This window comes from Scardinius erythrophthalmus (assembly GCF_964197995.2).
Source record: "Scardinius erythrophthalmus genome assembly, chromosome: 20".
In the NCBI taxonomy this organism is placed as follows: Eukaryota; Metazoa; Chordata; class Actinopteri; order Cypriniformes; family Leuciscidae; genus Scardinius; species Scardinius erythrophthalmus.
In genome coordinates this window covers 32,906,931-32,920,935 of record NC_138240.1, presented here as the reverse complement: position 1 = coordinate 32,920,935, position 14,005 = coordinate 32,906,931, and the positions used below count along the sequence as shown (strand labels likewise).

Sequence of the window (14,005 nt, the reverse complement as noted above, 5' to 3'; positions counted from 1 at the left end):
ACAATTAATAATATGGGAATTTGCTATTCTGAAATCCAGTCACTCACTTAATTTGCCTGGGAATTGGCTTTGTCTCAGGATATTAAATATGGCAGATCCCGCGCGGGGCCGACATCGACACATCTAAGCCTGGTTAGGTCAGGGTCCTGGAGGCTCCGAGCTGCAGTTAAGCTGTGGTTCTGTGGCCCTCGGGTGATGAATGAAGGAGGAAATCGCAACACCTCCCCAGGCTCGCATTGTTTTAATTCAGAAGCATAGAACACGAGACAATGGCGCATGTACAACAGTGTCTTTGTGCTTTAAGCACCCTCTTTCTCTCATGTGTCTTTCTGCAGGGGGAAGCGTTCAAGACGGGAGATGTCAGAGGCATCGAACTATCCGGTGAGTGTCGTCTACAAAAAAATAAAATAAAAATTGTTTTGAATATTACAATTGCACATTTGGAGTTAAACTAGCCTCTAATCCTAAATATTAAACTTGGGACCTTTTAGTCTTGAGTAGCCAGACCTTTGAATAAATGGCAAAATGTCAAGTCCACATTGCAGCTTATTCTGGCCAAGAGCCGCCCACTCAGAAAAGAAGAGATGCTCTGACTGACATGCAAAGTGACCAAACAGTTTTTGTTTTTACAAACCAGTGAGGGGTGGGTTTAGCAAAATTAAATGATTTAACTATGATAGACTGACTAAATAAACATTTAGTTATAATTAAAACAATAGCAATTTTTTTCTAAGGCCTTGTTTATACCTGGTATTAAGATGCGTTTTGGTCGATCGGATCACAAGTAGACGAGGGAAACACATTCCCATTTACATCTGGTGTTTTAATCCGTCTCTTCTGTCCACTTTCAAACACTTCTGTCATGATTTCTTCGAGGGGAGGGTCTAGGGGTGAGTAAATGTATGGGCTTTTTCAGATCTTTCAATCTAATGGACAAAATAAGCTCATGCAATTTACATAATAACGCACTGGAGACGATGGAAAAAGATACAGTGAGCATCAGCTTTCATTTCTGCTCTGCAGCCGTAAGATCACGCCGAACACTGTGAGTGTGTGTTAGAAATCAGGAATGATGAGAGAACATTGTGCTTGGTTGCTGAACAAAAGTATTGATTTCTTTAAAAAAAAAAACTTTTAAACAGCTTTTGGACAGAAAGAAATTCTGATCACTAAACACATTTTTCATTATTTTTCCAGTGTTTCTGCGCAACATTTACACCTGGTATTAAGATGCGTTTTGGTCGATCGGCTCACAAGTGGACGAGCCTAAATACAGGTGTAAACGGGTCTAAAATACCACTTCCAGAGGTAGTTGAAAACCCATTCGACCGGATTGCTTTCCTAGTGTAAACGCTCATGTGGTCAAATGTGTTGGAACAGCCACAAAAGACCTCCTACTCTACGCCAACTCACCTAATGCGTAAACATGGGAAGAGCTCTAGCCAGACGGGATTTAAACTTTGACGTCTGCTGACCCAAGTTTAGTTTGAAGCACAATGTTCTCTCACCAATCCTGATTTCTAACACACACTCACAGGGTTCGGCTGGTCTTGAGCAGAAACTAAAGCTGCTGCTCTGTATGTTAATTAAGTTAATGTTAACTAAGAGACAGATTAAAACACCAGGTGTAACGGGAATGTGTCTCCCTCGTCTACTTGTGATCGGGTCGACCGAAACACTTCTGAATACCAGGTGTAAACAAGGCCTCAGGCTGTGGACGTACCCTAGTATCCACACAGTTTTACATGGACAGGCACCAAACGTTAAAGTCTAGTTTTCGGTTCTGAGCTGTAACATAAACCATTTGAAAACAGATTCTAGCAGGAGCTCTAAAACAGATTTGTGCTTGTTTTTCCTCATTAGCATACACCCGCCCCACTCCACCTCAAGGCACTGGGCTCCACCGCTACCAGTTCCTCGTGTTTGAGCAGCCTGAAGACCAGACCTTGTCTCTCAGCTCACAGGAGAAGAGCTCACTGGGTAATCACACAGACGCTGGAATGGGTTTAGCCACAACACACTGTGTGTATGGATTTTAAAGTGATAGTTCACCCAGAAATGAGGAGTATGGGATCATTTTCTCACCCTCAAGTCAATCCAAACCTTCCTTTATATAATGCATGACGTTTATGGGTGATTTTTATGGTGTTTCTTTGGAGCTTGACAGCCCTAGGTCACCTTATGATTTAATTTCATGGAAACTAGCAGCATGAACATTGTGAAACATTTCTGCTTTTGTGCTCCACTGAAGAAAAAAGGGTCATACTTTATATTAGGTGTCTTTAACTACTGTGTACAGAGAAATAAAAAGGTACAGTGTATTTATTGTGTTCATGTGTTGCAAAACACTTTGCAAAAACCACTGCTGTTGAGGTGGGATATAGGTAAGGTTAGGACAGGTTTGGTGGTATAGGTTTAAGGGGTAAGGGGTAAGTCAAGGGTCAACAGTGTGAAATGACAGATGTCAATACAGACATGTACAATGTATGTACACAATAAATGCATTATAAGTGCATGTAAAATAAGTTAATATGGGTTGAGATTTTTGGGTGAACTATCCTTTCAATACACATAACTTTAAACACACGTCTAAAACATACACACAAACACTTGCATACTGTGCGGCCACCTATTTTTGATTTTCCTGAAAATATCGGTCTTGCCATTCAGCATAACTTGTAATTAACATCTCGACGTGAAATGACAAATACCACAGAGCAAGACATTGACATTTCCCTCTAATTTATATTGTATGTAATTGCTCTGTAATTTAACATTTATATCTGAATGATTGATCGCATAAAAGAGGTGAATTGAAAAGTGCCAATAACACTGAAGACTAAATACACACACTAATATATTCCTACTTGATACATTTCTGCACATGACATGCTATTATTATTATATTGCTTTTCAAAATAAAAAATGCAATTCACACAATTACAGAGACTGTGAACTGCTCCCATTACCGACATGATCCAATTATTCTTCTCTTGTTTTATGGCTTATGATGACCACGGCTGTCCTGATGGCAGCAAACATCTTGGTACAAAAACAGCAAATTGCATTAAGTCACATTTGTCATATTACACCATTCGTCACATTCAGCACTTGTATCAGTCACTACTTGAACTAGTTCTCTTTATTACTAATTATGTTTTTCCATTGGTCTCTGTACCTATTGAAAGGTTCTGTTGGTTTCAGCTGCATATGTGGCTTCCTGTACAGATGGCCTTATGAATTATAGGAAGTGTTTGATCTTTGAGAGCCAAGACAAGACAGTTTCCAAAGCTTATCAGACTTAAGTGAGCCAATTTAATAGCGGAAATGGAAATGCATTTGGTGTGTCTGCTTTGGGAACTGTGTATCAGTGTGTATCCAGCATCATACACCTGCCCTTCCACCGCTATACGGCAGAACTATTTATTGGTGTATAAGCTACTATAGACCATATGCGCCAGAGAAACAAGCGTGCAGCCATCTTCCAAATTTTGTCTTTGAACTTCCTTTTTTGCGGTAGCCCTGTGGCATCGCTGGCGAAGAGTAATTAGCTGGTGAAGTGGTTTTACTTATTTTTGAGTAATCGAACGTTATCATGAGCATTGTATTGTTTGAAGCGGATACATAACAAATGTCATAACAAATGTCAATAGACCGGGAAGATTTTAAAACGAGCGGATCATTCATAAATTCGTAAGATCTTTCCTTCATGCTGTGGAAATACAAACCGGAAAACAGAACACAACAAGCGCGAAATTTTAAACCAATGAGATTTGACAATGGGCGGGACTACCCAGCACAAAAAAATAAATGTAGAAACTAAACTATTGACAAAAATTCTGTTGCTTATAAAATATAAAACTTGAAAATTATACTGAATTAACGTTTACTGAATTAAGTCCAAGTATCTAGACAAAAACATACTTGAGTGAAAGTGAAAAAGTTGCACTTAAGTATTAAAAAGAGTAAAAGTAACCTAGCAAAAATAAAAGCAGTTATTGTTTCTATGCAAAGTGAATGAACTAAAATGTTTGGTCACACTATATTAGGTGGTCTTAATTACTATGTACTTAACCATGTGATACAATATGCTTATATACATACATGCAGACTCAACAGTAACATTTTACATTTTTCAGAACAACATGTATTTAAACAGTAAATTCATAGATATTTAATGTTAGTATGTTAGTATGAGGGATTTTTACTGTTGGATTCAGAAGGTTTCATTCATGTTTTCAGTAAAAAGTGTTATATTTTTCTTTAGAAATACAATTAAGTAAAAGTACAAGTACTCAGTTGAAATTTGCCTTTGAGTAGAGTACAAAATTTACCAAAATAATACTTAAGTATAGTAATCAAATAAAATGAGTATTTTACACCCTTAATGACTTATCGATTGTTCCTTTATCGAGTCACTTATGGTTAGGATATGGTGTAATGGTTATAGGTATGTTTTGTTAAAAAAAAAAAACTTTTACTTTCACTGCACAGAGAAAAGTCTGTTCCCCTGTGATTGGTTCTGTTAGAGGAAACAATTAGCTAATTAAGCTAAGGTGATTGTGAAGAAAACCATCACCCCATACAATTAAAAGACAAAACAACGAAGACAAAGGCTTTTTTTTTTCTTCATTTTTCTTTGCTTGTTTTATTGGAAGGAAAGTAGAAAGAACAGAAAATAATTTGTAAATTGAAATGGGCTTTGGAAATGTTGAGTTGAATTTGAACATGCTTTGCTCACATGAGCACCACAGCTACATGCTAACTGCCAGGCCATTTAGTTTGATGGCCGTTTGCCTTTATTAAACATAGTATCTCTAACGGGATCAGGACATGAGGCAGACTGGAACTCGCGCTAATATGACATTGATTTACATGGATTAAAAGCAGCGGCCTCTTTAAAATGTTGTTTTAATAAAATAAGAGTCAAATGAAGCATCACACTATTTGAAACTAAAACAGGAAAACAAATAATTAATGATTTTTGTCCAGCCCATGTTCTAATCCCGTCTGATTTGGCCAAAACATATATTGTTATCTTGATGCCTAATTTGATTTCCTAATCATTTTCTCATTAGTATTTTTCATTGGCTCTGATCAGGCCAAAATGATGTCATGCAGCGGACCCCTCGAGTCATTTCCTGTATGTGTATTGTATTCTGATCAAATTGTTGCAGCAGTCTCTATATCAGCCCTAAAAAGTGGAATTAGAAGATATTACAATCACTCTCCATGCATAATGCATACTAGCCATAATACTCCTCAGTTTTCCTGCTCAGCGGTCTTTGTTTTCATCTGCAATCTACCAGAGATAATTGATCCCTTTGTCTCATTGACTAGAGGAACATGATGTCAGATCTTTGCAGAAAATATGGGTCGTTCTAGTCCTGTGTGTGGTTGCTAGCGTGTTTTGGAAGGTATTTCTTTACTGGCTCAAGTCAAAAAAGTAATTAAGTATGAGATATTTTTTGTATGTTTTGTGTTTTGGATTCTGATTGGCTGTCAATGTTTTATCATTTATCATCTGGAAAATAATCGCTCTGAAAGTGATTCCAACGGTGTTGTGGTGGTGTGAAATCTGCTACTCTGTTATATGTAGAACAATATATATTATAGCTATCATGCTTGGTGTGAACGGGCCTTAATTCTGATTGCTTAGAACAGAAATAGCACACCTCAACAAACAAACCGCACAATTTGAGGTATGTTCATGTTTGTAGCACAAATAATGCCAATGTAACTGAAGTTATTATTAATAATATGTATGACCAATAGTAAATTAATATTCAGGTATGTTATTGATTTAAATGCACTGACACTATCAGATGTGAATTTTTTTTAAACTGAATTGAGCTGAATAATGACACTATATATTATCTTCTGTAGAGTTGCTTATTGTCAGGTTTATGTTCTGTTATGTGGACTCTTATTTTGACATTCTGTTCTGTTTCCTTTAGTTCCTGTTTCCTGCTCTGTTTAGTTTTGGTTTTCTTTGGGTACTAATTATGCCCTTGTTTGTTTCTAAGCATTAGGTGTGGTATGCGTTAGTCATCTCCAGCGTTCTCCTGTGTTTTGCGTTTACTGAAATAAAGACTATTTTTGACTCAGTTGGGTTATTTGACTTTGTAGAGAAAGTACACAGATACTTTTTTGTGATTTATAGGCATTTTATTTCATGTCATGTATTTATTAGTCTTGATTTCTCACAACTTGTGTGCTTTTTCTGGGTGAGTCGAAGTGAACTGCGGCACTAATAGAGTCTGCACTCCGTGTAGTGCACAGAAGACCAACGGCCAAGGTCAAGAATTTCATTAAATAATACGTACAATTTTGGTTTGTTTTTCACGAAATCCTTGGAATATACGATATGTGTTTCATGGGATCATTCTGTGATACTTTACCATATTTTCTTAAAAAGCTTGATGCTAGTTGCTATTCACTGCCATTATATGGACAAGCAACATTTTTTAAAAAATTCTCCTTTTGTGGTCCATAAAAGGAATAACATTAGAACAACACCAGGGTGAATAAATGATGACTTAAAGGGTTAGTTTACCCAAAAATGAAAATTATCCCATAATTTACTCACCCTCAAGCCATCCTAGGTGTATATGACTTTCTTCTATCAGCCACACAATCAGAGTTATATTAAAAAATATCCTGGCTCTTCCCAGCTTTATAATGGGAGTGAATGGTAACTTGGATTTTGAAGCCCAAAAAGTGCATCCATCCATCCATCATAAAAGTAATCCAGGGGTTAATAAAGGCCTTCTGAAGCGAAGTGATGTGTTTTTGTAAGAAAAATATCCATATTTAGAACTTTATAAACTATAATCTAACTATAAACCTTTCATTTTCATTTTAGGGTAAAGCATTTCTTTAATACAGAGCGTTTCTGCGCCCATGTGGCGGTCTCAACTACAAACGTGCGTTTCATTTGCGTGTGGCCTGTAACCGGTACCCATCTTTCATGTTCTGCTGACATTGATTGACTAATTGATCTAATTGGAGGGCTTGGAGCATTTGACTGTGGGTGTGGAGACATCTAATGATCATTTTCCACTTCCCCGACTCTTCTCTCGACACACAGCGCTCTAATGGTGATACTCCATTTCCCCTGATGCTGAGCTCAACTCAATTTCAGTCTCAGCTTTGATCTTCAAGCGTACAGGGAGAGGTGCCGTACAGACTTCAGGGCCGGGCTTGTGTGTGTGTGTGTGGGTAGAAAGAAAAATGTGGGTCACGGAAAGGACAGTGACAGCTGGTTGTTACACAATTGGCATTGGATGGCATGCGGGCGGCAGTGGGCATGAGAGAAGTGTGTTGGTGGGGAATCCCCACGCCTCCTCTGTGTCCCGTATTCTTCTCAATGGCCGTTTCGGTGCCAGGGGTTTCACAGGCCACGGGTCAAGCCAAGCGGAGGTGGCAAATGGGCACGTAGTGCCCGGCGTCCTCGAGCTGCCAGCTGGCACGGCGGCGTCTGTTCACACGCTGGCCTTCAGACTCAAACACAGGGCGTACAACCCACTACTTTGTACTCTCCCTAAACACCCTCCCACCCACACTCACGCTGCCCACACACACACACACACACGCTGCCGGTGGAGTTGTCTCAGAGAGAGGGATATTTTTACTGTCTCTCTCATCGTTGAGTGTGTGGGAGCCCTTCTTTCATTTAGATGCTTTACCTGTGTGACATGAGTTGTGAATTGAAAGATCATGAACTTGTGAACTTTTTGTTAAAGTATGTGATGCTGTTTTAGAATGGCACACATCTATTCATGGCATTATACGTTTACTAACTGTACATATGTAACAAAACAACTACAAAAAACGAATAGAAAAAGAACCAAAACAATTGATGTGCCGTGATTGTAAACTGACATTGATACAAAATAATGTCATTTATATATTTTTATATCTATCATATTTCAACTTCCCTTGTTCAAAACTCAGAGTGCTGCTAAACTAAAAGTTATGACTGCTGCATATTTACACTTAAATCGATACTGGTCTGCGCTTCACTATAACATAAAATCATCTGCTCCGTGCTGTCAAGTGGGTCACACAGCTTTGACACACAGATTGTGATAGTTACAGCTAAATAAAATTAGTGATGTGCCAAAGAAGTAGGCTGATAGGTAATGTGGGTGCAGATGTGAGATAACCTACATCAATATTTCTGAAAAAAAATCAGCTAATATTTCTCTGGCGAACCCATGCCTATAGAGAAGAAAACCCTTTAGGCCCTTACCAGTGTGATTTGTGTCAAAGCATTCCTTAAGGTCCTTGCACACTTGTGTACGAAATTTTCATATGCGTCTTTTCGTAAAAAAATCATCCTAAAAAATTCCTCACCCAAAGAAACCTTGCACAATGAGTCCGATGCGCATTAATCAATCTGTTGTGTAAAAAACACACACAAAACAAAACGGATTCAAGCAGTGAGGATGATTTTGTTGTCTTCTCTCTCTTCTTAAAAAGAGAAAAAAAAGAGGAAATATTGGGTCCATCCAATCCTTAGATTGCATAGAGAGGAAGTAGAGTTCCACTTTATCAAGAAGCTGCGGGATTATCCCGAGCGATTTCAAAGTTAACTTCAGGATTACAGTGGCTCAGTTTGATGCTTTGTTAGCCACATATTAAAAAGAAGACCTCCAATTTCCATTAACCAATTGATCCTAATCAGTTCTGGATTTTGGCGTTTGCTTGTACGGTGGCTCTAAATTGTCAAAACACCTCTCAAAATGCTTGCTACGAATGCGAAAAACACAGAAAATTTAACCCGATCCGAATTTTTTATGACAGACGAAAGTTTTGGAGGCAGTGTGTATTACAGACACAACGTGAGGTCGTATTTATTTTTTAACGTGCGAAAATTTCGGACGAGAATTTCGGATTCAGTGTGCAAGGACCTTTAATCCGGTTGTTGGATGAGAGAGATTATTTATAATAAACACTTTGATAATCCGTCCAGCAGCGGAGGACTATTATTCTGTTGCACGAAACTGGAAGATCACGTGTTGATCTTTGGTTGACCATTCAGCAGAAAGGTGCGTTTCATGCCCGCCCACGTGTGAAAATCGAATATTGAATTCGTTTATCCATTTTCTACCCCTCAACCTAAAAATGTCAAATCAAGCAGAATTCTTTTTATTTATTTTTTTATTTTATTTTTTGTGTGTGGAAAAAACGAATAAATGAGCTGTTTTCTAATTTTTCAAGCGCGAAACGCAAGTAACTTTGTGGGCGGATCTCAGGCGCTGTTGCTATTATACCGGCGGGATAAATGACTCTTGCGCCCGACGCAAATCTAAAATGGGTTGGTCTGAAGTCGCTACATTACTCATAGGTGTGGTTTGGGCGTAACGTGAAATAAACCAATCAGAGCGTCATCTCACATTCCCTTTAAGAGCAGGCGCGCTTGTTCCATGGCGGATTGCTATTATAATGGCAGTTTTGCCAGATGCACACCAGGAGCGGTTCACAGCCGAGGAGACCGACGTTCTCGTCAGGGCCGTAGAACACAGAGAAGTGACATTGGGGATGGGAGAAACCCACCCAAATTAGCTTCGGTTAAACAGGCGCATAAAAATATGGTTAAATGTGTAAGCTAGATTTATGCCTATTTTTTTTTTATGCCTATTTTTTTTATGCCTATCTTCATGGACACAACAATGATTTCCCTCGTGTGGTAATATTTTTCCTTGTAATTATGTATGATTTGCAAAAATGGGAACTGCTGTGTCTGTGTAGATGAGAGAAGCAAAGTGTATGCGCGTTCTGCACACGCTACATTACAGCATGCGCCCTTAAAATAGCATCTGAATAATGCGGCACTGACTTTAGACTAAGTTTTTCCTGGTCAGTGGCGGAATTGTTTTCTGAAACTGCAAAATAGCACCAGGGAACGTTTGTGCCGGAACACGCCTCCTCTTTTCGCTGAACCGCCCCCGGGAGCGCAAGTTCATTCCCTAGTTTACCGACGTGCGTCTGTGGAGGGAAAAGTCCGCTATGCGTCGGGTGCAAGATAGGACCCTAAATGTGTTTATACTTTATGAACTCTGTATCTTTGCACTCCATCAGTGAGGTTATATTGCCAACCACAGCTACAGCTGAGCCATCATCGCATAAGACAATGAGAGTGGAGTGAAATCAAGAGCGGCAACAGTGCTGGTGTTTGAAGTGTGAGTACTTCAAAAGAATGAAATCAGTCCAGCATCTCAGAGTCAGCACTTCTCTGCTCGACACTGTTAGTTCAGAGATCATGGCCTACTCACACTGACTCATATTTGTTGAGAAAGGAGGACTGGGAGAGTGATAACATAGCTCTGGAAGGGGAAAAGTGAAAAGACATTAATACTTCACCATCTGTGTTAAAGTAACTTTGTGTCTTACTCATTAGTTGACACAAAATCATGCAGCGTGGGCGAGAATGTTACTATTAAAAGTAATGTGTTACATTCCGTTACTGCAGAACGCCTAATATGAACTGTACACTACCGTTTGGGGTTTCGGGATCAATATTATTTTATTCAACAAGGATGCATTAAATTGCTCAAACATGACAGTAAAGACATTTATATCTATTTCAAATAAATGCTGTTCTTTTGAACTTTCTAATCAAAGAACCCTGAAAAAAGAAATGCATCATGGTTTTGGAACATTGCTAATAATAAAGAAATGTTTTTTGAGCATCAAATCATCATATTAGACTGATTTCTGAAGGATCATGTGACACTGAAGACTGGAGTAATGATGCTGAAAATTCAGCTTTGATCACAGGAATAAATTACATTTTAAACTATATTAAAATAGAAAAGAGTTATTTTAAATTGTAATAATATTTCACAATATTACTGCTTTTACTGTATTTTTGATCCAATAAATGCAGCCTTGGATTTAAAAAAAATCTTATTGTCGCCAAACCTTTGAACAGATTGTATTACATTTACGTATTATATTAATATTATATTTTATAATTTTGCTCCGCTTGTAGAGTGAACATAATTTTATTTGTTGCCGTTACATACATTTTATTTCATCAGAATGCTCAATTACTTTTAAATGGCAATCGGTGGATAAACAGGCCAAATGAAGGAAGCCGAGGAATTCTTTCTTCTCCGCTCCACCTCCAGTTAAGTGCAGATGGATGTGTTTGATGTGTGCGCACTACCTTGTGGACCATCAAGTTTTGATGTATAAAAGTGCAATGCTTTCCTAGAAATCCCCTGGAAATGAGGCATGTGACTGTAAAAGTCTGGGCTAATTAAGTATCGTTTTCCTCCAAGACATTGTTCAGTTCTGCATGATGACACATGCACTTTCACCGAGACTCCTGCCATGCGCTCGAAGTCCACTTCAGCAGAAATGTGTGAGCTCAGCACTGGTTACTGGGATGTAATTGAAACCATTAGCAGCACTGCTGTGTAGTAATGGACCCACACAAGTCTTCCTCCCACTAACTGATTCAGTCATTAATCAAACACTCCTTGACCGGCTTCACCGTACAGTCCAGTAGCACCTGCAACGGCACACTGGACCCCTGCTGTGGGTTTCCCGCTCTCGATTCGCATTCATTTGGTGAAAATAAAGCAAGATGTTGGAAAGTTGCATTAGCCCCTGCTGGTGGATGCTGTAACTGCACCGGAAAGCATCTTTTGCCTTGGACACGCGTCCTGATTTTGCAGAGTTAGACGCGTTCCCAGGTCAACATATTTTGTTAGTCCTGGAAAAACATTCCGAAAATGTAGGCCCTACCCCAAAACCTAACCATACCCATACGTTATCCCTAAAATCAGAGGGAAATGATAGGTGAATAACACTGAGATTGAAGCACCTAACACTGGTTTTAAGCTTAAACCTGACATAAACTGTAAGCTTGTCCCTCAAATTGGAATTAACATGCAGGAACATGTTGTACTTGATGAAATCCGGTTCTTGGACAGCCATTCAAAAATGGCTCCTCCAGAGTCACAAATACCTATTTAAATGTATTATTAAACTGTTAGTGTTACAAACGTGTTAGGTTCTAGAAGCCTTGACTAATATTATAATTGGTCTCATTAATAAAATGCTACAAGTTTATAGCCCCTTTCATTTGACAGCCCTTCTTCTATTGAGATTGATGAAAACTGAGAATGAGAGTCAGCAATGCTGGAGTGAATTCATTTTTAACAAATCTCTGTATACATTAGCATTAGCTCTGTATACATTAGCAAGAACTCCTGAATATTTTCTCACAAACACATACACACACACAGACAGACAGACAGACACCTCCTGCAAGCATGTCAGTATTACAGGCTTCAGACAGGGTGATGCCCACATCAAATATAGCAGAATATACCAGTCTTTACCAGTCACACACACACACACACACACACACACACACACACACACACACACACACACAGACACACAATCTCAATCTCTCTCTCTCTCTCTCTCTCTCTCTCTCTCTCACACACACACACACACTCACACACACATACAATCTCTCTCTCTCTCTCTCTCTCTCTCTCACACACACACACACACACACACACACACACACACACACACACACACACACACACACACACACACACACACACACACAATCTCTCTCTCTCACACACACACACACAATCTCTCTCTCTCTCTCTCTCTCTCTCTCTCTCACACACACACACACACACACACAATCTCTCTCTCTCTCTCTCTCTCTCTCTCTCTCTCTCACTCACACACACACACACACACACACACATAATATTAAGCAATAATGTTAAAATAGTCTTGCTAAATTGTCACAACTAAAGGACGTTTTAGATCCGACACTACCGTTCATATGTTTAGGGTCAGTACGATTTATTAGTTTTTAAATTGATCAAAGGTGACAATAAATCCATGGGAGTAAATTACATTTTGAAATATATTAATATTAATGTGACGTCTTTCAAAAATATATTACTATAAACTTTCAACACTATGTACCGTTCAATAAACTTTTGAACAGTAGTGTATTGAGTGTCTTGTTTCTTAAAAAAAAAAAAAAAAAAAAAAATCCATTATCAGCTGACATTATATTGTTTATTTTAGCACTTCTGAAATCCAATTCAATCAGAATTCAGGACCAGAACTATATCATTTACATTATTGCACACTATTCAGCCACTTAAAAGTTCAGCACACTATTCAGCCACAGTGTTAAAAAGCCTGGCCAATGTAAGAGCCGTGGCCTGGTGGTCAGTTCGGTTAACGTCACCAACTACAACATCTTTGGAACCAACAACCAATTTCACAGTTTATGTCAAGTTTAGGCTTTCAGTTAGGGTTAGGTGCTCCAACATCAGTGTTAATCACCTATCATTTCATTTTGATTTGAGGGATGAATTATGGCTAGGGTTAGGTTAAGGGTTAAGGATAGGGACTATGTTTTCAGACAGAAATGTTGTTCCAGGATCAACAAAATATATTGTCTTTCTTCGACCTTCCATTAGCTCTCTATTAATTTCCTCTATTGTTTGCCAATAAAAAGTGACTAAAAGTGACTTTAATTTGTTACATTAATATATTAATTCTCACCAGTCGCATTATCACCGGCGCATACTGCATGTACGCCTCACGAAAAGTGCTCTTTCAAGCAACAAAGACATCTTACCGCGTAAAGACTTGGTTTCCTGTATTGCACAAATCAAAAGACAGACAAGAAAGGGTGGAGTCGAGCAGAGGAAGAAAGTGCCGCATCACTCCCCACTTCCTATCTCCGTTTTCCATGAGTCGACAGACTGAGGAGTGGAAAGAGACCGAATTAACCCAAACACACAGAGACGCACTATTTTTAGAGGCGTTTGTAAATCACTCCGCCCCCTTGACTCCATGATGACATCGCATCGAGAGCTGTTACCAGTACCAGCGGAGGATCAAACTGATGGGCTATTTCCCTAGTTAACCACAGCTTACATCGGGGCTTCCCCGCCGGCCTATTTCTGAGTCCTGAATAAACTGTGAGCTGGATACA

At 38.9% G+C, this 14,005-nt stretch overlaps 1 protein-coding gene across 1 annotated transcript in view; it reads left to right on the top strand.

Annotated features, from left to right (window-relative positions):
- egr3 (early growth response 3) overlaps positions 1-14,005 on the top strand; it is a 146,866-nt gene that overhangs the window by 107,272 nt on the left and 25,589 nt on the right. Inside the window, exons 5-6 of the mRNA XM_081349971.1 lie at positions 336-381; positions 1,864-1,980. Coding sequence (XP_081206097.1) covers positions 336-381; positions 1,864-1,980 — 163 coding nt within the window. The remainder of the gene's footprint in view (positions 1-335; positions 382-1,863; positions 1,981-14,005) is intronic.